This window comes from Oryx dammah, unplaced genomic scaffold (assembly GCF_014754425.2).
Source record: "Oryx dammah isolate SB20612 unplaced genomic scaffold, SCBI_Odam_1.1 HiC_scaffold_27, whole genome shotgun sequence".
NCBI classification, from domain to species: domain Eukaryota; kingdom Metazoa; phylum Chordata; class Mammalia; order Artiodactyla; family Bovidae; genus Oryx; species Oryx dammah.
The window spans coordinates 104,784,263-104,809,716 of record NW_024070211.1 but is presented as its reverse complement, the minus strand read 5'-3'; the positions used below and the strand labels follow the sequence as shown (position 1 = coordinate 104,809,716).

The 25,454-nt window shown below is 34.2% G+C and overlaps 1 protein-coding gene across 1 annotated transcript in view; it reads left to right on the top strand.

The window, feature by feature from the left end:
• The window catches only part of SCN3A (sodium voltage-gated channel alpha subunit 3), an 87,641-nt gene that overhangs the window by 39,016 nt on the left and 23,171 nt on the right, over window positions 1-25,454 (top strand). Inside the window, exons 14-19 of the mRNA XM_040229262.1 lie at window positions 4,615-4,788; window positions 5,820-6,176; window positions 8,027-8,497; window positions 19,686-19,806; window positions 20,939-21,093; window positions 22,048-22,221. Of these exons, the coding sequence (XP_040085196.1) occupies window positions 4,615-4,788; window positions 5,820-6,176; window positions 8,027-8,497; window positions 19,686-19,806; window positions 20,939-21,093; window positions 22,048-22,221 (1,452 nt within the window). The remainder of the gene's footprint in view (window positions 1-4,614; window positions 4,789-5,819; window positions 6,177-8,026; window positions 8,498-19,685; window positions 19,807-20,938; window positions 21,094-22,047; window positions 22,222-25,454) is intronic.

Here is a 25,454-nt window from a genome sequence, read left to right as displayed (position 1 = left end):
GACTCTCAGTCCATATTGAGCACACTTTTCTTAACTCCTAATGCATTTCTGTGAACAGAACATGGTTGAACATTAAACATTTTCTTGTTGCATCCTAATTCTTGTTTTTTAATTCCACTACATATTACTCCATGGAAGAGATCACATCCTACTTTTCTTCTGTATCTCTCAGAGTGTTTACATGGTTGTAGCTTGATAAATAACCAACTGTTTGTTTCCTACCCATAAAAGAACATGGGCTTTGGAATCGGGTAGAACTGAGTTTGACCTTACTAATAATGTAGCATCTGGACAAGTATGATAAAAAGTTTTGAGTCTTTGTTTTCTATTATTGAAGCGGATACAATAATACTCATCTCCCAGAGCTGCTGTGAAGGTGTCATGAGATAATGTGAAAACACAACACTTTGCCTGGCATCTAGCACGTGCTCAATAAACAGCTTCCTTCCTCTTATGTACGTTATTAACCTTTCTTTGAAATACCGATGGAAAACAGTTCTGGTCTAGCTCTGTATTTTTCCCAGGACAGTTAGGGAAGTTGAACTGTTAGGAACAATTTGGGAAATTTGTCAGAGTGACGCAGGAAATTGAGGTCTTAAAGAATTTTGATGTTGAAGCAATGGAGTACAGAAGCACAGGATAAGAGATGTTGGATTATAGGATGATCAAACGGAACAGCACCAGACTAAAACACCAAATTTGGGTCCAAGTCCAGTTGTCTGTGCTAAAAATCTGATCTTGAAAAAGTCAGAAATATTGTTTTCTCATGAGTACAATGGTTTGGGACTAGACGATTTATCATGTCTCTCCTCATGCTAAAATCTATAACTTTGAGTATCAGTGGAGATAATGAGGTAGAGAAGTGAGGTGAAATACTCATCAGTGGTTGACTGTAGCAGAACCATGGGTAAGCTGAGTTTAGTGTTAGGGAAACAAGACTCAAAGATAGAGAACACAGGTGACAGGAGACAGGCTTAACTGTTTGTAACCATAAGAACAGGAGAATGTGTAAACTGACTGTTACTACTGGCTAAAAGCTCATTAATATTCTCTCTTTCTCTCTGTGTGAGAGAGAAATATTGCTTATATAATGGGTACTTAGCTGACTTTGGATCTATGTTATATACCATAGATGGGTGTTGCATTGCATATTTTGTGAAGACATTATAGTTTTCTTATTAAAATCAATTTAAAATTTCTCTGGACTAGTTTATTACTATTCAAATGATTCCATACTGCCTTATAAATAAGGAAATTGAGTTTCTGGTTGAATTAATAACAAAAGAATGTGCCATAAAAGAGTTGTGGCACTTTCAGCCTCTATTTAGATAAATGTGCTTTTTTGTATCCTCTTTCTGCTGAAACATATAAAAATTATATCATTTCCCTGTTGATTGCACTAATCAAACTTAAGTTTCAAGAGACCTCAAATCTTGATTGAGTTTCTCTAAGATTCTGTTTAGTTTTTGTGTTTTTTGTTTGTTTGTTTAACTACTATTAAACACATGCACTCATTTTACTGATTCTATAAGCAAAAAATCTTCCATCAGACATAGTAGGTTACATAATCCCTTCATCATATAGACATTTCCAACTAACCTGTAACTTTTTCTTCAGGGAATATTGATAGAGATCTGTAGCTCCTACACTGTTTTTCTTACTGCAACTCTCCCAACTAGAGATTAAAGATTCACGATATCCCTCTATTTTGCTAGACCCAGATGGGAACTTAGAAACTTATACCTGTTCTAAGGATTTTATAGGCTATTTTCAAATAAAAGCCTAAAGAAACATGATTAGCAAATTATTTTAATTAAATGGTGTGGTTTAGGATGTGAATGCAAAATCTTAGAAAAGGGACATAACTGAAGGGAAAAAATGGCTTTTTTTATTGAAAGATAAAATCATTAGAAACCAAATTCAAGAACTCACCTACGAAGCCTCTTGCATTGATGAAGAAGTGCTATTTGGCTACCTAATTCCTTTCCTAGTATAAGAGAAAATTGATTATTGTCCCTTACTAAGCACTACTAATAAAATTGTTATGTAACAATAATTATTGGTATACCTCAATTTCTAATAAAATTTGCTAAGCCATATAATACTGATAGAAATTCAAGAATATTAAACACAGACATGATGAATCATCTCAATATCCCCATTTGACAGATGGGAGAAAAGACAATCATAACTGTTGACTGATTTCCCATCATTTTTCTTTACATATATTTGGATTTCATCATCCAAAAAAGAATGAACAACAAATATTTAAAGGTACAAACGCAAAAGGCATGGGTGTGATAAAACTAAAAGTATTAAAACAAGAAGCTAATAGTAATGGAATGAAAAGAGGCTACAGGTATGTCAGATTCACGACAAAAGAATGGAATGTCAGTCTGGACAAGTAGAGATCCTGTGGAGTGGAGCGAAACTGACCAATATTCAAACTTCAGCCTTTAGAATGAACATTGCTATCATTTTAATGTATGTATCAACAGAACTCTCCTCTCTAAGTAAATACTCAGTAAGGAAATTTTCCTATCCCTGAACATTCCTTATCCCCTAACATTTGATCATTCAAGCTCAGTGTCCTTCAAAACAACCCAAAATGCTCACAATTTGTTTATTCTTGGTTCAGACTCTCAGGCTGATTTTCATCCCTATCTTTAGTGCTTATACTTTTACTAATTGTCATGTGTCATCATGTACAATATTAAAGATTTTTCACTAAACATCTCCTGCTTCGGAAGCCTATACATGTATTGTCCATAAGAAATTTATCAGCCTAGATGAATTGGGTTTGCAGTTTCAACTTGTATGTCCTAATTAGCACTGTATTTATTTTCAAAGCCTAAAACAATGTCTAGTAAGTAAGCAGCAATGTTTTATGAATGAATGAATGTCTACAGAAGCATGTAATCCAAACTTTCGAAAAACAAAAAGCTTCCACAGAAGACAAGATATAATTAGCCTAAGTCCAAACAATAAACATTTGATGATTTTGCTAACTGTCTTAGTCTTCTCTTAACCGCTGACAATGCGGAACTAGATTGAAATGTAACAAAAACAATTATCAATGATTTTTAGGGCCTAAATTGAAACCATTTAAAGAGAGAAAAGGCTATGACATTAAACTGCAAATTATAATTAAAATGTTTTTAAAGAGAAGTTTCATGCTATAAACTTCATGATTATAAACTTATAGGAATATAAATTTAAGACATTCCTTTTCTAAATTTAAAAGGAATTTAAATTTAAGGGTTTTTAAAATGTAGAACATCCTCATGTCATTTCAGAAGAACTAAAAAGTTCACCTTATGATTTTCCACAGGAAGAGATATTTACCCGGATTGTTTCTAACTGAATTTAACTAATATGTTTTTATAATTAGGCTGTTATTTAAATAGTAGCTGCTCCTAAAACTTTAGAACTTATTTTACATTAACCAGGGAAAAAGTACTCCAGAGTGAGTTCTTATATAAAACAAAAAAACAATTTTTAATGTGCTTTATACCACATATCTGGACTTTCATGCACTAAGCTTACTTGAATTATGTTTTACTTCTATTAGAATGAATGAATGATAACTGAAGTTAAGCTATTTTTTTCTGGGATGGGTATTTCCCTTAGGTTTTTCTGTGATTGGGGAAGTGAGATGTTAGCTGCATTTACACATTTTTAAGAGTGGATCAAGATTTCCTTAAATTAATATTTTAGGAAACCAAATAATCATGATACTGTTATTTTGATAAAGTTCATTCAAGGTAAAGGCTGATTTACCTTGCTAAGTGGTATGCTTTAGTCATAATATGCAGTTTTTATCTATAGTTAATTAAGATAATTGCTTTAAAAGAATTTTTGCAAGAGTAATTTCATAGCTCTTCATGTCCTTGGGTGTCTTAGCCTGTGGTTTTGAGTTAAAAAACAAAACCACTTTCAAATAGATATTCATCTAGCCTCTCAAATAATTTATTAGTCCTAATTGTTGGTATATGCATACTGAGAATGTTCTCCTACTGCTTTCAATTAAATCTGCAGTTCCTTGCTCTATTTATCCATTAATCTTAATTCTGAGGCACGAATCCAGTGATAATAATTATAGAAACATTTGTGGAAAACTCATTCTTATTTCAGGAATGTTCATAAAATTATACAAATAAGAATGGTGTCCATTGAATAAAACAACATAAAAATCAAGAACAAAATATGTTTTTTCCCCATTTGAAGTAATTTTTAAGTGACTTCCAATAATACATAGATTTGTTCTTAATGCCATATTTTTAAAAAATTGGTTGTGATTATGGTAGAAGTATGGGATACACAATAGCTATAAGTAGCTATTAATAACAAACTACCAGTACTAAATTTCAAATATGGACAACGAAATGTTATAAACTCAGCATCATCTTGGAAATCTAGCAGATTCATTAGATAACACAAACCCATTTAAAATATTCCCCAGAAAAAAAATGCTAAACTTGTATATCCATTTGTCACATTTTTTCACTTTAAATTTTAGATATTTTTACTCATCACAGTTTAATATTCTTTACAAATTCTCAGCGTTAAAAGTTTGTCAATGCTTGTGAAGTACTGCTCTCTATGTTACTTTAGGTCTTCACTGGGATCTTCACAGCAGAAATGGTCCTCAAGATCATCGCCATGGATCCATATTATTATTTCCAAGAGGGCTGGAATATCTTTGATGGAATTATTGTCAGCCTTAGTTTGATGGAGCTTGGCCTGGCAAATGTGGAGGGACTGTCTGTACTGAGATCATTCAGACTGGTATCTGCTTAGACTATGCTTATATTCTATCTTTCATTGACAAAACATTTATTTAAAAAATGAATCAGTGTGATTGTTTTTCAAGAATGAAGGAAAATGTTTGAAACACTTCATAATTATTAGCTGTGTAAGACACATTTTAAAATACACATGTGCTTCTAAAATTATGTTTTAAATGCATGAAAAATTTTTTGCTTTAAAGTCTATGGAGAAATGCAAATAAAAAGTTTACACCCAATTAATTTTTTTATCAACTTATATTAGTAAAGGAACAGGGAAGAAAATGTGTTCCCATTAGCACTTTAGAAAATGGTATAACAAATTTTTGAATTTGGCAAAAAAAAATATTTAAATATATGCAAACTTTTATAGGAAATTAAGTAAAATGTGTATTTTTAAAACTGATACAAGCTTTTTTTATGTTTGGTTAGTTTTCTAATTGTGGCTTTCATTCCATCTGCCCTCTGATGGAGAAGGATAAGAGGCTTATGGAAGCTTCCTGATGGGAGAGACTGACTGAGGGGGAAACTGGGTCTTGTTCTGCAGCCCATGGGGGTCACAAAGAGTCGGACATGACTGAGCAACTGAACTGAACCGAACTTTTTATGTTTACCAAAATTAGTTCATTTACTTTTATATTTTAAATGTCCATGAAAAATATATAACTCATACTCTTAATACTTCTTTTTACTCTCTAAAGTATAGTCAGAGGTGACATTAGTTTGCTAAATTCACAAATGTCTATAATTAAAATATTAATTTGTTTTTATGGACATATCTGCTGAAAAATCAGAAATGTTTTATTTATCATTTCTGAAATATTTTCTCTTATTTTTTTCATTTAAATGATATTATGATTTGATTTACAATTCCAGTATTATTAACACTTTTTTATGGATTTGAATTAGTATGCTTTGAAATTTTATATTCCTCAAAGGTGGGTCTACAGTGAAACATACTGATAAAATGATGTCTAACTTTTAAAATTACATTGTGATTACTACTAAGAGTACATTTTCACTTGACTACAGCTTCGAGTTTTCAAGTTGGCAAAATCCTGGCCCACCCTGAATATGCTAATTAAGATCATCGGTAATTCAGTGGGAGCTCTGGGTAACCTCACGCTGGTGTTGGCCATCATCGTCTTCATTTTTGCCGTGGTCGGCATGCAGCTCTTTGGGAAGAGCTATAAAGAATGTGTCTGCAAGATTTCTAGTGATTGTCAGCTCCCTCGCTGGCACATGCACGACTTCTTCCACTCCTTCCTGATTGTGTTCCGGGTGCTGTGTGGAGAGTGGATCGAGACCATGTGGGACTGCATGGAGGTCGCCGGGCAAGCCATGTGCCTTATTGTCTTCATGCTGGTCATGGTCATTGGAAACCTGGTGGTACGTATGTATTACAAGCACTCATTCTTAAGGGCAAGATCAGATAGTAGGTGGGAAGGAAGCCTGATGTAACAGACATATCTGGTTTTACCATCAACAACACAGACTCAAATCCCAGCACCAGGACTCTGAGCAGGGGCAAGTTACTTGACTTCCCTCAGGCTCAAATTCCAAACTATGAAACTGGAATAACAAAACTGAAATCTTGTGGTTTATGTGAGGCTTACATGAGGTATATATATATCTGTGAAAGTCTTGGGACAAAAATATGAGTTTTCCTTCTTCAAAGAAATGTTTTCAGCATCAAAACTGATTTGTCCTAATTTTATTTTTATGGCTTGAATTATTTTTTATTCTATTATTATTATGACAAGATAATGACCTCCAGTAATTCTACACTGAAAAAAAGACTATTCTGTGTTGAAATTGTTCTTTACACATGCATAGTTCATATTGTTTGTTTACTCAGAGGCATATGTTGCATATCACCAAATTTTAAAGACAAATTTCAGTGAAATCTTAGCTCTGTATTGTAATTATCCAAAAATATTGGAAGGAGACTAAATATATTTTTCCTAGAATTTGTTTTATTAAAGGAAAATAAATTATTGTAGTTTCAGTTATACACATGTATAAACATTGACCAGATTTAAAAGGCTTACTTTTCGTTCTGACTTAAAAGCACTAACATAGAACCACAATTTGTATGTTTGTGTGTTTTAATGCTTACATTTTTAAATTATGCACTGTCAGAGTATTTCTTTATTTCATCATTCTGAAATTTTCCTTTGAGAAGTACATATCAAATGAGATTTCTTAAAAAATGGTTTGTGGGATATCTGTGGACATGCAACTTTTTTCAGAATTGTAAATAAGGAAGTTCTGCATTCTGAACAAATCTGATACAAAAATAAGGAAATAAACTGGGGTTCTGGCTAAGTGTGTGTCTTCCTACCATGTGACATTTTTTGAAATTCAATAACTACATTTCAAGCTAAAAATATTCCTATAAATTTTCTTTTGCATCAGTTATAATGAACTATTCCTGTATTAATCATATTTTGCCAATTAATTGAATAATATTTTCCCTCATTATCCCAATGATATGCTGAGATTTCACATATTTTCTCCAAAAAAAAAAAAAGGAAAAAGAAAAGTAATTTACATTATATGGGTCTAGCCAAAACCCTGAAATAATTTTAGACTTTTCTCCATCTGTTGAACTATTTGGACAGATATACTTCGAAGTATATTGATGGGAAATGTGTTAAACCTTATGTAATCTGCCTTTGCTGCTGCTGCTGCTAAGTCGCTTCAGTCGTGTCCAACTCCGTGCGACCCCATAGACGGCAGCCCACCAGGCTGCTCTAAAAGTTTTTGGCCATTGGAATTTACATTTCAAGTATATTGTTTTAATACAATTCATCAGGCTATTAAATAAATTCATTATTTACACAAACACAGCTAAACATTCCCTAGACAAACTGGGCAAAATGACTAAAATGAAAATAGCCCATTTTTCCTCTTTGGCCAAAACCACAGAAATGAGATTTTGTCTTTTCACTAGCAACCCTGAGTAGACACAATTTAAACCTCAGAAGCTCCAATTTCCTGGTTGTCCTCCGTTTGAAAGGAAAATCATTTGTTTTACCATTTTGCCCTTAGAGCAGGTAGAAGATACCAGATTCTTTAAATAGCATGTGACTAAGACAAGGTGTCTGAAATATAGCAAATAGTCAAGAAGCATTTGTTGAATTAATTTTAGCAAAGAGCTGTGAGTCCTCTGTTTAAGCTATTATGTTACACATATTTCAATATTAATACAGCAAAATTTTCTTTTTTTCTTTTAGGTTCTGAACCTCTTTCTGGCCTTATTGTTGAGTTCATTTAGCTCAGACAATCTTGCTGCTACTGATGATGATAATGAAATGAACAATCTCCAGATTGCAGTAGGAAGGATGCAAAAGGGAATTGATTACGTGAAAAATAAGATACGGGAGTGTTTCCAAAAAACCTTTTTCAGAAAGCCAAAAGTTATAGAAATCCATGAAGGCAACAAAATAGACAGCTGTGTGTCTAATAATACTGGAATTGAAATAAGCAAAGAGCTTAATTATCTTAAAGATGGGAATGGAACCACCAGTGGTGTAGGTACTGGAAGCAGTGCTGAAAAATATGTAATTGATGAAAACGATTATATGTCATTCATAAACAATCCCAGCCTCACTGTAACAGTGCCAATTGCTGTTGGAGAGTCTGACTTTGAAAATTTAAATACTGAGGAGTTCAGCAGTGAGTCAGAACTAGAAGAAAGCAAAGAGGTAAGAATGATTTTAAAGTTTTTCTTGCATTTCCTATACAAACCATGTACCACAGACACTTATAATTTTTATTGTGTTTATAGGCATTATTAAAAAGTATATTAAAAGCCATATATACAGTAATATTGGAAAATTATCAGATATTCTTCTTTGGGAGTTCCTTCCATTGAAATTCCAACTTTTCACAGGACATCATCATTCTGAATAGTTAGTATATTCATCTTGATATTTTAAAGTCTGATTAAAAAATATGGCCTTCCAAAAAGGAGATTTTATTTAACACATTCTTTTATACACTACATTATGCTTTTTAGAAAAATAAACAAACCATATTTTACCGATCATTGTGAAAGTGTCATATCTTTACTTTCTATAATACGTTAAGTTTTGCTATGATATTTTAATGTGAATGTTTGTGTAGTTTTGCTCACCTCTGAACCTTTTATTGACTACTGATAAGAGTGTTATTCATTAACGAAAATTTTATTCATATTAGGGAAATAAGAGTAGTAGTGATTACATTTTGGCCCAGTCAAGGAAGAACATATTTATAAGGTCTTCCAGATTAACCTGGAAATACTAAGAACTATTTGGAAAAACTCCACTTAAGGATTACAGCTGAACTGTAGACTGAAAAGCTATTCTTACTGTCATATTACTACTTATTTAAAAGAAAAGGAGAAAGGAAAGGCAATGTTCTTCTTGCAGGATTAGAATTCACAGGGAGTCTATGAACGTAGTTCAAGGCTATTAATTCTCCAATTCTGTGTTGTGGACAGCAGGATTAAATTTTTACTATTTCTTATTTATAGAGTTCTGATATGCTAGCAGGAAGTTAAGTCTAGCACAGAGTTATAAAGACAGGTTTTAACTTAAAAGTATAAATAGTGACACCATAGGAATCAGAAAAATAACGTCTGATTCTGTGAGTATATTTGCATAGTTTGGAACCTTGAATCCTGTGGCAACAGAATTTGTATAAGTAGCTGACAGTGTCACAATCCACATGCATTTTTTTTCAGGCATTTCAGAGCTTCTGAGATATAACAGTACATTTGGAAATATTTTGAAAAAGGTAAAAAATATATACAAAATGAGGTATAATATCCTTTCTCTGAAATTCCACTCAAAGTCTGCTTAATGAGTTCCAATTCTAATTTATGTGTTTCTCTTTCTGGTAAGATAAGAATTCAATTCTAATTTTATTTCCCATCACTTTACAAAGACTTACTTAAGAAAATCATCAATTAGTTAACAAGCATTTATTGAGCACTTCTGTGAACTCAGCACTCTGCTGGGCAATAAAGGTAAAGGAAGAGATAAAGGAGAGATTCATAATATAACCCTTTTCAGGGAAGTCTCAAAATCTTCAAGGAAGCTAATACTAACTCAGAAAATCATTAAATGCCTATTAAAAAGTTTAATCCTAAAGGACTGACTATAAGACTTATAAAGACTATAGGTATCGAGAACAGCAAGAACATAGCAAATTGCTAAATGAGGAGATAAAATCGAAGTAGGCCTTGAAATGTGGGTCAAATACATGAACAGAAAGCCAAAAGCAGAAAATACTAAACAAAAACTAGAGTTAGAGTGAGCTTGGTAGTTAGGTGCAGCAGTGAAATAATCAGTATGAATAATGTATTGGTTGAGAAAGTGGAAAAATATGTTTGAGTAAGGTAGTTTCAGATAATACAGTCTTGAAAATCAACCAAAGAGTTTGGAATTGGCTATATGATCAATAAGGAGCTATCTGTTCTGAAGCAGGTGAAAAGCAATAGGAAAGTGATGTTTTAGGAAAATTTATTCCATAGTAATGAGTAAAGCAGTTTAGAGTGAGGAATAAGGGTTATCTTGAGGAATAATGAGGTAACAATCATTTGATAATAACAAGGTGATAGAAATATGGGCTATGGTAATAAGTATGACAGATGAGACTAACTGGCAATTTGACAAACCTAGTAAAGAGTCTGAGAAATTGGAAAAATGGTAATGCAACTGTCTGAAATGATCTTCTAGGTTACCAGGTTTATGGGAAAAGAAGGAATTCAACTGGGATATACTGAATTAGAAGTGGGATACAATGGTAACCACAGCCTGGATGAGCAGTCAGGGTTTAAAAATAGATATGATAACACAGATTTCATCATTATCTGATTCCTTAAAAACAAAGGAGTTCACCACAGAAGTAATTGCAAAGAGAAAACAAGGGAAGACTAGGGACAAGACTAGCTTGGGGTCAAGAAGAGATAGGAAAGCCAAAGAGGTTGAGAAACTTTTGCTACATTAATATTATAGGTTTCATCTCACTGCACTCATGGAAATGATATATGTTAATTTGTTTTTACCAAAAAGTTGGTTTCCAGAATACTTCAAAAACTCTGTGATGTCCACAGATATTTCAAATGATTGCTTTAGAATACTACTACCTTATTAGCCTATCTTTTTAATAGCTAAAAAATCATAAATTTGGAACAAGGAAATATATCTTTATTTTCAATCCATTGAAAACATTTTATTATCAGAATAAGATTTCTTTTTTGGGTGAATTTTTAAAATAATCATCTGTCCTCTTCCTAGCTAGTTTTGGGTAGATAAAATTCAGTTACTGAATTAAATTAAATTGTTTAAAATATACCGATATAATAGAGGGAAAATACTTGCAAGTTAATATAAAATCAAATACTTCTATAAAGTTAGGATAAATCTTCAAATTATTTTGCACAGTAAAATTAAATTCAAGCATAAGTTTTATGTGGATGAATTTTTTAAATAGTACCAGAAAAACCTTTAAAAATAATAGGGCAATTCTCACGTATGCTCACAGAGTTTAAAAGTACAGTTGACCACTGAACAACATGAGAGTTAGGGGTGTCAACCCTACACCCAGTTGAAAATCCCAGTACAATTTACAGTTGACCCTCCATATACAAGGGCTTCCCTGAGAGCTCACTTGGTAAAGAATCCAGCTGCAATGCAGGAGACCCTGATTCGATTCCTGCATTGAGAAGATCCCCTGGAGAAGAGATAGGCTACCCACGCCAGTATTCTTGGGCTTCCCTTGTGGCTCAGCTGGTAACGAATCCGCCTGCAACGCAGGAGACCTGGATTCGATCCCTGGGTTGGGAAGATTTCCTGGAGAAGGGAAAGGCTACCTGCTCCAGTACTCTGGCCTGGACAATTCCATGGGCTGTAGGGGTCTCAAAGAGTGGGACAAAACTGAGTGACTTTCACTCTGTATACATGGTTTTGTAACTGCAGTTCCACATCAGCAAATTCAGCCAACTGAAGACTCTACAGTACTGTAGCAGTTACTACTGAAAAAAAATCTGTGTGTAAGTACACCTGAGTATGCCAGACCTGTATTGTTCCAGGGTCAACTGTACACTGTTTTTAAAAACAAGAGCAAAAATAAGCATTATAGAACAGATTTAGATAAATTTCAGCAAATTTCAGTTTTGATCTGAAATCTCTGAAAACTGCTGTCATTGAACACAGGTCACAAGTCAGATTTATATTTATGTTGGCTGGGTTGTTCTTTTTTAATAGCTGTAGCACATACACATTCATACATACACACACAAGTTAAAAATGATGTATCGATAAAATAGCATTTTGGTTTATGCTTATTAGTTTTTTGAACACAAGTATAAAAAGCACATTGGGCTGGGCTTTGGGGGACACAAAATATCTTTTTGCTGACAAAGTGAAAAATCATACAAGTTAAACCTAACAGAATGATATATTTCAAAAGAAAGGAAAAAGAAAAGAAAAAAATGTTTGCAACATTATTTGTGCTTTAAAAAGAGGCAGTAAATTAATCATTAATTTAGATAGTACTTAAAAACTCAACTCTATTACTTCCACTCATTTTTGTAATAAAGTATATGTAACTATATCACAGTGGAGGAGAAATGGTCTCTAGAAATTTTTTAAAATAAAAATATGAATTGCTATTATATTATGTAATATAAATTTTATATATGTGTATCTTTCTATGGACCACTAGCATAAAAAGACTTGGTATAGAAACAAACATAAAGCTTTGCATGAAAAAATTTAAGGAAATTGAAGTCATGGATTTCAAAATAGTGATCTTTTTATTTTTGCAAACTTGATATTATACCTGTCTTGTGACAAGATTTAATATAGAATTTTGCTTTTATATTTTTACAGTTCACATAAACATAATTTCTTGACATTTTTATGTAACTATGGATTTTTGCAATTTAGTTCTTAAAAGGTTTCATTGTCTTCCTAGGTGAAGGATATAGAATAAATGCTCTTAAAAATCATATTTGAAGTTGAATTCCATAGCACAATCTAGGGATATCATCCTGTGACCTTCACTGCTTACCATTCTTACTTCTCACAGGGGTAAAATCGAGCTGGAGCCATCAAGAATGAAACTCTGGTGTTTTTAAACCAGCCAGAGGCTCGTGTCACCACTTTTACCCAGGTTACCCAAGCAAGTTGTACATGTACAATCACTTTCTAAATAAATTTTGACTGGCCTGCATGCTACTCAGCTGTGTTCCTTCCCCTGCCATGGCAAGGAAGTGCTAGACGTGCCCAGCTGCTGTCTGCTGAATCGTGTGACACATCACAGCATGGTCAGGCAAGACGGGCAGTCACAACACCACGTTTGATTCTGCTAATGATTTTCCAGTTTAGTCTTTTTAGGCTTTTAAAAGCAATAATTGCATGCTCTATAGGATTTATATCTATTTTTAAATGATAGAAATGTTTAAAGTTCCATTTGAGAGCATGCACTTTTTTTCTGCTTTTGTTTCATTAAAATAAGATCACAACTTTTTGTTATTGTTGATTCAGCCCTTATAAGTAAATTGTATTACCAAAATGAGCCTCTCAGGTTTTTTTTTTAAATAGTATTGCCATTTTCAGATCATTATATTCAGATCTGTGAATATAATTTTCAACCCACCCAATTTGTGTGCTCCAGATGGAAATGTTTGCTTTCATGTTTTGTGGGAAGCCTCTGTTAAAAAAAAAAAAAAAGAATAAGGTGATCATGAATGTTTGGATATGAAGGGCCATAGTCTGTATACATTTGGGCACCACATATCTTGGATTTTCGTGTAGTTTGGAAAAGTTGTTAAGTCATGTGTCTGCAGAACTCTAAGTGATCATTATAAAGTAATTAAAAGATGAAAAGCAACATGATACAGGCTAGGAAAAATTCACTGCATCGTGATCATTAAGCAATGGGTTCAGTGTCTCCGTTAGGTCTTTTTCCCCTGATCTACATTAATTTCTCCCTATATGTTCAACCCCAAACTGAGCAGGCAAAAAGGAGACTACGTTTGATTATTATTAATTATTAACTATAGTTTTATGATGAGTAAAGGATATTTCCAAAAATTAATGTAGGTTTGTGGATGAAATAAATCTTTAGGTAATTTCTCTTGACTCAACTTTTCCTGTTACTGGAATATCAGCCATAGTGAGTGTTCTTAAAAAAAAAATTGAAAAGCAAAAGTAAAAAGTTCATGAGGATTAGTTCATGAAAAGTTTTCAAGGCTTTTGGTGGGGAAAAAAAAAAATCTGACTAGATCTTGTGGTTTGTCTCCAGGTTTAATTAATACATACTCTCTTCTTCTTTAGGAATAACTGAGAATTAATTGTAAAATGCAACAAATTTAGTCATTAAATTATTAATAAAAACTAGAAAAAAATATGGTCCCTGGCGATTTATGTAATTTTACTTAGCAACAACTTTTTAGTTTTAGGAGTAAAACAATATATTATTAGTCATTGAAGAAAATCTGATTATTTTTTCTTCACACGCAGGGCAGAATTAAATGGTATTGGAAAATTACCTTTTACACAATGTTTGTAAAGATTCCCTCTTTTTCAAAGCCATTATGGAAACTTTGAAAATGATGCTTGACTGAAGGTCCCAAGCACGTATGTACCCCTCTGGAAAAGGCCCTGTGCTCTGTTTTCAGAATCTGGAGAGCAATGGGAGAAAACCTCTAGCTTCCCATTTCTATTAGGTTCTCACTGCCTTCCAAATGTTCTTTGTGAAATTGAATGTGAGACATTTCAAACTTATCTTGATCTTCAGGGAATGATTTTGGTGCTTCAGTTTATTTCTGCTAAAATAAAAAGTAGGGCAAGTTTAGATAGAAATTCTTGTATATCTTCCTAAGATAAACCATCTTTTCCTTGGCCTGCTGGATGCCCCTCTGCCTTACCCTTCAACCACCATATAATTAATTTCAATTTCCTATATTGTGTTCTTAGTAAGGCTCTTTCAAAATAAAAGGAGCATCAGGGTTGTTGCACAAAATATGCTGAGGTCAAACCAAATAGAGGTGGTTTATATTTTTCACCATTCAGTGAGTAGTCCAGAAAAGAGTTGTTGGTTTTAGTCATGTTCTTTGTGCCTTGGAATAGGAGCCTCATGGCCTCACTGTGTGGCTACCTGTTCTTCAAGTGAGATATCCCAAGTCAAGATATGGATATGCATATCCAAAAGATCAGACTAAGGCCCTGAGAGATTGTATAACCAAAAGATTGTCTGCTTCTACTTGCAAGACGAAACTCAGAAGTTTTTAAAGAAATGGCTAGATTTTAAAGGCAATCTGTAATGGCTGAATCTTTTATTTTTGCCTTTTGAATCATACAGCAATTTGTGAGAGTCAAACATTTGATAGCTGATTGAAAATAAATGAAATGTGAGCGCATTTCGGTGGAAGTAGGCCAGTTGCTAACATTCTCTTCTATTTCTGAAAGTTAAATTTCACTATTTAATTGGATAAAAATTAAGAGCCATATTTGCCATAAAGGGGAATTTCTAAATAAGATCATGTTATCAGAGGGGAAGTGGCCATTTGGGGGGCTGATTCTGTCATTTCTTATGAGTCGTATTTGCAGCTAACCCTGAACACTTGACATTCAGGTACCATGTCTTTGACAACATGGTTCTTGGATCAGCGCGCAGCTTCCACAGCATTGCGCCAGGCTTCTGCTACAGCCAGGCATGTTTTCTGTGGCTGAATTAGGCCTGGAGAATGTTGCATCTTCAAACCTGCTTTCCAGTGTGCATTTGTAGAGCATAAGCCATCATCCCTCTGTAGACTCTGCAGTTTCTACAAGGGATGGAAGAGTCTACCTTAAGTGTCATAAAATATTGGACGGGTAGGGAGAAAATAGTACAAGGAAACAAGTGATGAGCTTGTACTATGTGGCTTTATATGGAAGCTTTCTACTGTTATGTCTATATACCTCATTACATTTTTCTGACTAATTTAGAACAAGTATTAATTTTAGTTATTTAGTATAGTCACCAAGTTCCTTAATGTGGAAAACTTCATTTCAGGTTTCTTTGGTTTTTTGTTTTTTATCATTGTAGTATCACAGCTATGGCAATTTAAAGAAAGTAAGTTATACTTTGTATTTATCATTAGTCACCTGCTTTTAAATTAGTTACACGCTTTTAAATAAATTTGGAAGCCATTTTGGTATGGTTATGATAAAATGTATCACAAATTACTCTCTATCAGAGTATGAATGCCAAAGTGATGAATTTAATTAGAAGTGTTTAGATTGTGAAGATAGTATCATATCCATGTACAGAATTTTAAATGCTTAAGTAGTTTTCTAGGATATAAATTTTAAAATTAAAAAATACAGGAGTAAAATTCTGTATGTTTCCAGTGACTAAAACTCAGGCTGTATATCTTAATTGGTAAGTTGCTGCAACTTAATAAGAACACAGTCTAAGTTTTAATTTATAAATGTAGATAAATTCACAGCTTTAAATTGTTTATATAGTTGATACAGCATTTTTATAAATTCATAGGATAAAGTGTATGTACTTTTGTATGATAAAAAATGGTGCCTAGGGAGACTATACCATGAATAAGACTGACTCTCCAGCTATCAAGATTAGCTTTATGTCAATTTCCAGAGGTAAAGGAGCCTTCCACAAAGCAGTTTTTAGTGACAAGAACACTAGCCTGCCAACTATTTTTAAGCTTTGGTACATCAAGTCTCTGAACATTCCTGAAGGAGTTTTCCAGAGCATAAGATTGACGAGTTTATACTTATACTCAGAAAAACTCCTGGATAACAATGAAGCAATTCTTCATGTAAAATGGGTTTTGCTCATTTGAGAACAGAATTTGTTGTTATTGTTTAGTCCTTGTCTGTTTCCAAAAGACATGCTACGCTTCATAATGCCAGGCAGATGGAGGTAAACTAGCTCACACACTGACCCTCTCTGCTTTACAATGTACATAACTTCCACAGACATTTAGAAAATTGAAATTATTTATATTCAAACATACATTAACCACATTCACAAAAGTTCACAATCTAAAGACAATACCAACAACAAAGATACAGCCAGAGGTCAATATTTGGTAAACAGCAGAACTGTCATTCAGATTAATGGCTACCATTACTTGTGCTGTGAAGGATTTGCTTTAAATAAGTATTTGTATTTAAATATAAGACTCTTGAATAATATATGACAGAGAATTATAATGCAAAAAATTGAACATTTCACAACTGTATTAACAGTGGTAAAATAAGAAGTGAAGGGTGAGTATATTTTCTAAAGTTTTCAAATGGAAAAGTATATGTGTATTTTTGCATATATACATATATGCTTATTACTTTCTTCCTTCAGATTTCTTTATTGAATGTCTGCCAATATTTTAGAGAAACATTTTGGAAACATGCTTTTATCACTAAAATATCATTAATTAATTTTTATTCATTAAGAAAATGCATTTTCTAATAAAAGTAAACCTTCTCTAAAGGCCACAACTGAGTTGTGTATCAAAATGAAGAGATCAAATTATCTAAACACTATAATTCTCTCTATAAGAATAATAACAAAATGCATTCACTCATTCATTTATTCATTTTTCATAAATTCAGCCTATTTAGTGTCTATTCTATGCTTGGATCTTTTGGTGTATAAATATGTGTATGTGTGTACATTCTAATATATATGTGTATATATGTACATAATTATACAATTTTATGTATATATATATAAAATGTACATATATATTTCTGAGAATATTTGGTCAAAGCAAACAAGTATTACGGACAAAATGTTATATAAAATTTAACATGGAGAAATCATAATAAAGAAAAGCTTCATGGAAAGGGGATCATGACCGGGCTCAGAATAAATTCTTCAGCTTGGATTGGCCAAGAGGAAGAAGAAACATTAAGCTTTTTATAACTAACCTCAAAATAATTTGGTTTCTTATTGGTTTTATTTATACAGTGGATATTATTGCTGCCACTCATGAAATGTCATAGTGTCCAACCTATAAACCAGTAAAACTGAAAGGGAAGAGTTATTTAGTGTTTTTGGATTTACCAGAAGCTACTGCAATTCTATTCAGCAGTAGCCTTCCTTGGAGAAGGCAATGACACCCCACTCCAGTACTCTTGCCTGGAAAATCCCATGGATGGAGGAGCCTGGTGGGCTGCAGTCCATGGGGTCGCTAAGAGTCAGACACTTACTGAGCGACTTCACTTTCACTTTTCACTTTCATGCATTGGAGAAGGAAATGGCAACCCACTCTAGTGTTCTTGCCTGGAGAGTCCCAGGGATGGTGGAGCCTGGTGAGCTGCCGTCTATGGGGTCGTACAGAGTCGGACACGACTGATGTGACGCAGCAGCAGCAGCAGCAGCAGCTTTCCTGGGATTTTCTTACAAAATAAAGACATTCTGGCTATAAGAAGTGGAAAAATTTTGAGAGAAGAAAATATGTCTTGAACTTTCACCTCTACAAAAAGTAGAGGATTTTAATGGTAAAACTTTTTTACTATAATAATCCTGTAAACCATCAGCCATAATTGATGGCTTATTCTCTCCTTAGCATATTTTGGACATGGAGATATTTTGCTATAGAATTATATCTTGACTTAGGGTAACTTTCATAATATATTTAACTGGACATAGTTAACCTCATCCTCCAAGTAATACCACCGAAAGTATCACCTGGATATTACTCTTCAGTGTTCACATTATAAAATATTAAACTAACATTTGCATGGTGATTTCAAAAAGCTACAAATTTTGAGTCAGATATCTTCCAATACGACCTATATTTAGGTAGTCATTCAGATATTTTTCAGTAACATGTCAACTCTTTCAGAGGGCTAGGGCAGAGTGACCCTACTTCTCAGTTACTAAAGTTAATGGGGCCTTTGAAACCATTAACATGTCAATGTGCTTTCATTCTAAAAGCTTTACATTGCCTGGTTGTGCTATATGTGACATCTTTGCATCACTTTTCATAAAAAATTCCACATCCATACTGTCTTCCCAAGTGGTATTAGAGTTCTTATAAGATATTTACTCTTGCAACACTAAAGTGGCTCTTCCTAGCCATGTGGCAAGTCACAGTGATTTATTTAAAGGAAAAATTCACAGCCTGATAACATGCTGAATTCAGAATACTCTCCTAGTGAAAGTCTATATAGATTCTGAGCAGTGTCATTCATGAAGAAATTTCCATTTCATTTAGAATTCTTTGGCAAGTATTGAATTCATTTAAGCAGTTCAAAAAGAGAGAGAGAAAGATCCATCATTTTTCAGCTTGTAAAGTAAGAAGAAAATTATGTAAGCCAGAGAAAAATATAGCACAAAGTTGAAATATAATGACTGTGACTAATGTTAATCTGCTGCTCTTCCTTTCTAAAATTACAGAAACATGAACTGCAGTTATAGACAACTGGTAATATTCTTTGCCCTCTGAAAATTTCCATTGGAAGAGTGGAAATAACAATTTGATTTGAAGCATTTTAATTAATGTAATCAATTGTGAATGTCAGTATACCAAACTTATCAAACTATTCTCAATTTGGCCTGAGTATTAATGTATGAAATTATTTTCACATGGCATCCATAGACAAACAGAGATTATGAAGTTAATCAGTATAATCACTCCTTTCCAAATCACCCATACTGAATGCTCTCTAACCATTTTCTGTCTGAATCAAGTTAGTAGTTATGTTGTTTTGACTAATAGGACTTTATGTTAAATTATGAGTACAAAATTATCAGGACTGTTAAGAGAGCCAATACTATCACTACCACCACCATTTTTTTCACACCACGTTCGAGCATTTTCAAACTGATGGATTAAAAGGGAAGAAAAATCACATTTTTGCAATGGGGTTTTATTTCCAGAAATTAAATGCAACCAGCTCATCTGAAGGAAGTACAGTTGATGTTGCTCCACCTCGAGAAGGTGAACAAGCTGAAATTGAACCTGAGGAGGACCTTAAACCAGAAGCTTGTTTTACTGAAGGTAAACAATCTCTAATATGGTTATAACCAAACTCCCTTCTTTCCTTATAGAGACTAAATATACCTCACTTGAATGAAATATTTCAAAGAAACAGTGAAGGTATATTTATCTTTGTTTTGCTCTTTTCTTCCAAAAAGTTCATTTATCTGTATTTCCTGATTATACTACAGCAGTTCCTGTGCCTGGACAATAAGATAATTTGACATGTCCTTTTTTTCATCCCAGAATGTGGAGAAGTGAACCCTAGGAGATAAATGGTATTCTGGAACATCTTCTCATTATTGATAAAGCAATCCCTTCAGACTTCACAGGCAATGTTGTGATTTGGTTTATAGATGCTGCAATAACTATACCCCATCTCTTACAGTTTCAGATGTGGTTAATTTGTGCTGTGACCAGAGCTGTTGGGGGATATAGATGCATTGCAGAGCCTTGGCAGGGACACCAAGTTATTTTCACAGCCACCAGTACAGTGTCCAGCACACCAATCAATAAAGATTTGCTGATTCAGTGTGATTGGACTGAATCCCATAAGTAGTAACTCAGACAGTGAGAGCCCAAGAGTGGATGGAAGTTAGAAATAATATGAAAGAGAAGAGGGGGAGGACAAAGGAAGAGAGATACTGACTGACAAGATGAGTCATAGGTGTGACTAAGAAAAGCTCTGAGGTTGAAAATAAATAGCTTGGGAAAACTGACAGAGGATGATACCCAGGAAGACAGAGGGATTTTCCATGTGAAAAGAAGTGAGTCAAAATCCAGGATCACATCAAAAAAATGAATAAACAATTTGAACATGTAGTTTTTCCCCAAACCTCAGAGGTGTCCTTATCTATGATTGGCCTTGAGGCAAACAGGGATCCTATGCAGTGTTCAAGAATGGAACTGTTTATACTCAGGTAACTCTCGGTAAAGTAATTCCTTGAATTCTAGGTAACTGGCTGATATGTGTGTCTGAGAATGATTCACTATATAGGATGTATGCTGAAAATAACTACAGAATGAAGTAGCCAGTTACTTTATAGAATGATGATCTGAGACTAGGATGGGGAGGGAGCAGCAAAGTTAATTTCTTCCTACATAAGATGGAAATATATTTTTCTAATTTATTACAATGTATGCTGTCTTTTAGGATGTATTAAAAAATTTCCATTCTGTCAAGTAAGTATAGAAGAAGGCAAAGGAAAAATCTGGTGGAATCTTCGGAAAACCTGCTACAGCATTGTTGAACACAACTGGTTTGAGACTTTCATTGTCTTCATGATTCTTCTCAGCAGTGGTGCTTTGGTGAGTATGACACATATTGGCAAGAATCAGGTTCTAGTGGTGGGCTGCAGTCCATGGGGTCGCTAGGAGTCGGACACACCTGAGCGACTTCACGTTCACTTTCACTTTCATGCATTGGAGAAGGAAATGGCAACCCACTCCAGTGTTCTTGCCTGGAGAATCCCAGGGACAGGGGAGCCTGGTGGGCTGCTGTCTCTGGGGTCACACAGAGTTGGACACGGCTGAAGTGACTTAGCAGCAGCAGCAGCAGTGAAATAGTTTTACTCAAAAAATACCAGAAGCATACCCTTAGTTTAAGGAGCAAAACAAGAGGTACATCTACACCTGGCAGAGCTTGGCACCCAGGGTTTAACTATACAAAATTCAGTAAGGAATAAATCATGGAATAAATAGAATTTCTCATCTGGTGTTTTTCTAATAGATGTTTTCCTCACTGAGACAACCATTTATAGGGATATTCTGTAACTACATTACCTACTATGTCAAATCCCATCCAATTCTCCCTAACAGTCATAGTAATATTTATGGACTGATGGTGGATTTTTTTTATGTCTAACTAATTTATTCTTTCAAAATGAGCCAGATTATTCAGAGCATCAATGAAAGTAAGGTTAGAATAGGCCAAGTCTACCCCTCATTAACAGAACTTCTGGTTATTTTCTGAGTTTACATTGCTTCTCTAAAAGCATGTCTTTGTAGTAGTAATTGAGATAGATATTACGGGGTGAGAGGCAGGGAAGAAAGCATACACTAAATCAGTAAAGATATTGGCATTTCCTTGCCAATATTTTCCATTAGCTTCAGTCTTTAGATTTTGTCTGGTTCCATGTCAATCTAATATTAGCCAATATTTCTCAAATTAGTGCTTTGTGCCAAGTATACTACTTGCAATTTTATCAAGTATTTGGTGCAGGCAAGCCATTCAAGTAAAATAAAAGCATTCTTGATTCACAGGCTTTTGAAGACATATACATTGAACAGCGAAAGACTATTAAAACCATGCTAGAATATGCCGACAAGGTCTTCACTTACATATTCATCCTGGAAATGCTTCTCAAATGGGTAGCTTATGGATTTCAGACGTATTTCACTAATGCCTGGTGCTGGCTAGATTTCTTGATCGTCGATGTAAGTATCCCAAGTGATTTTTATAAAATTATTTTTTAAAGGCAAGTGTGATATTTCATTTATTTCTATAATTTAAACCTTGACTTTAATTAGAACCTAGTTGCACTAATTCCACCACAATTATGCAACTACCTTATAAAAACTACAGTAAACACAAAAATGAGGAAAATCTCATGGGAAAGCAGTAGAAGAGGTCCTAACAATGTGGACAGTAGTAAGAGAAAACACAGACAGAGTTCCTTCTTTTTGTGAAAGTTAAGGGTCTGAAGGTAAGGAATATCTAACAATCTGTTAATTGACAGGTGTAGCTCATTAAAAGCACAATTGAAAAAAAAAGTGTCTCTAGGAGGTAAAATCAAGACAGCTTTGGGGCCAGGAAACTGTCAGGATTGCACTTTAATCCCTTACTAGAATGCATGTTGCTGAATAATGTTAAAATAACCTATTTACTGTATTCATTCAGCCACAAGTCCACAGAGACAATAAAATGTATTACCATTCTTACATAGGTAGTTAGATATCCCAGTAGCTAATGGGATATTTACCAGGCAAAGAGTTAGGTGTAGAAGTCCTGTTCTGAATCGGATTACCATGAAGTGAGTAGTCATGGGAACTGTATCAATAATGAGACCTGTAGACTTACAGCCTACTTTTTTACTGTAGCAACGGAGAGGCATTGGGGGCAAAATTACAGTAAGCTGGTCTTTTGTAGTCTGTGATATTCCAGTGCACAAGGCTTCTAAGTCTCCCTCCTGACCCTCAAAAAGGTGCTTTAAGCACTATCTCTAGCTGTTTCCCAATGATCATAAAGCACCTTATTTTTAGTTCTAACACTTGTCCCTGTGAATCAATGATTGCTGTATCTGTTTATTCATTCTTTTTATCATCTTTGACAAGTCTGGGCCTATCTAAATGCTACTCCCTTTTCTCCCCACATATACACTCATAGTTCTATAACCAAAATGCATGTTCAACCCTTTGAATTGAGAAGAACTCTGCAGTCAAGTCACTATTAATAAATCAGAAATTACTTCCAATTTTTCATGTCTGGTCTTTAATGAATAATAGAGAAGAATCTCAGTGTTGTCCTGAAGTTTCCAAACAGAGAAGTCTAATATTTTTGTATTCTGCAGCTGGAATGGACCTTAAAGAGTATCTAGACTTTATTTGCACAGTCTTCTAAGCAGTTTCAGTTCAGTTCAGTCAGTTCAGTCGCTCAGTCGTGTCCAACTCTTTGCGACCCCATGAATCGCAGCACACCAGGCCTCCCTGTCCATCACCAACTCCCGGAGTTCACTCAGACTCACATCCATTGAGTCAGTGATGCCATCCAGCCATCTCCGTCCCCTTCTCCTCCTGCCCCCAATCCCTCCCAGCATCAGAGTCTTTTCCAATGAGTCAACTCTTCGCATGAGGTGGCCAAAATACTGGAGTTTCAGCTTTAGCATCAGTCCTTCGAAAGAAATCCCAGGGCTGTTCTCCTTCAGAATGGATTGGTTGGATCTCCTTGCAGTCCAAGGGACTCTCAAGAGTCTTCTCCAACACCACAGTTCAAAAGCATCAATTCTTCGGCACTCAGCCTTCTTCACAGTCCAACTCTAAACAGTTTATTGTAAATTAAAGCCTCAGTTTAAAGAATTCTCCTAAAATAGCACAACTACTTAGTAACAAAATTGAGATTAGTGTCCTAATTTCCTAATTCTCAATTCAGTGTTCCTTTGCCCTGTAGATTTCTCATCTAACTGGTACAAATGTTATAGTTATATCTTCATACTGGCTTTGGAACTCAGCATTTATAATTTCCAGCTTTTCCCTGAAATGATGGAACACAAAATATATAAGAATCTTCTCCAGTTCCAAAAAAAAAAAAATTGTCATGTATGAAGATCACTTACAAATGTGACAGAACTTCTCCAGAAAATTCTCAAATTTCCTGAAATATTTTAATTTACTGAAAAATTTATATTCACTGAAATACTCATTACACTGTACTTTATTTCCATGCATTTCCCTCATATAGAAAGAATAAATATAATGCAAAAATCTATCAAAGTCTTGTATCACATTTGAATCCTTAGAAACCTAATATAGACACTTAATTATCTAGTGAATAATGTCAAAGAATGGTGCCTCCCAAGTTACTTTCCTTTTAGTACATTTAGATTATTAATAGTAGAATGGAACTGGGTACCTCTGGGCAAGTTATGTTATAGTAAATGAATCTATTTTCTTCTTTTTCCTGAAGAAGGGACTAAAATGCATGAATTAATGTAACCTTAACTAACAACTTAATCTCAGACCACTGGATCCAGTAAGCTAAAGTAAATGTAGAGTTAAAATAGTTTTTGAAAGTACAAGCAAAACATGCTTAAATCAGTTCACAGTCCATCAGGTATAATGTTTTAACAAAGAGTCACAGAAGGTTCAATAGGAAACAAAGCAAAACTCCCCAAACTGAAGTATATATGAAGTAACTTCAAACTAGAAGAAACAGGCTTTTAAACTTTGAGAAATTTATCTATGTACAAATGTAATCTTTTCAATTCCCTACCTCCAAGTAAAGGTAGTATGCATTCATTAACATTCCATTAACATGCATTCATTAATCTAACAAAAATTCCGAACACTGGGCCACAAGCTCTTTTAAATAAAGGAGATATGAATAAGACAAATCAAGCTCTATTAGATCTATGGGATTTAACACTCTAGGGGAAAATAAAATCGACAGTAAAGATGTAAACAAATCAAATCCAAAAATAAGATAAAAGCAGATGATGACCACTGCTATAGAAGAAAACAGGGTAATGAGATAGAGAAGGATTACAGAATGGGAGCTGGAGGAGAGTATTAGCCAGAGTGTCTATGGAAGGTGTCTTTTGGGAAGATAAACAAGAAAGTGTCTTAGTCCATTTGGTCTGCTGTAACAGAGTATCATGGCTTCCCCGGTGGTGCAGTAGTAAGAATCTCCCTGCAATCCAGGAGACATAGTTTTGATCCCTGGGTTGGGAAAATCCCCTGAAGTAGGAAATGGCAACCCACTCCAGGATTCTTGCTTGGAAAATTCCATGGACAAAGAAGCCTGACAGGCTACAGTTCATGGGGTCATAAGAGTTGGACATGACTGATCACACATACACACTCAACAGAATATCATAGATGTAGTGACTTATAAACAGCAGATTATTTCTCACTGTTCTGGAGGCTGCAAAGCCCCAGGAAAAAGCACCAGCAGA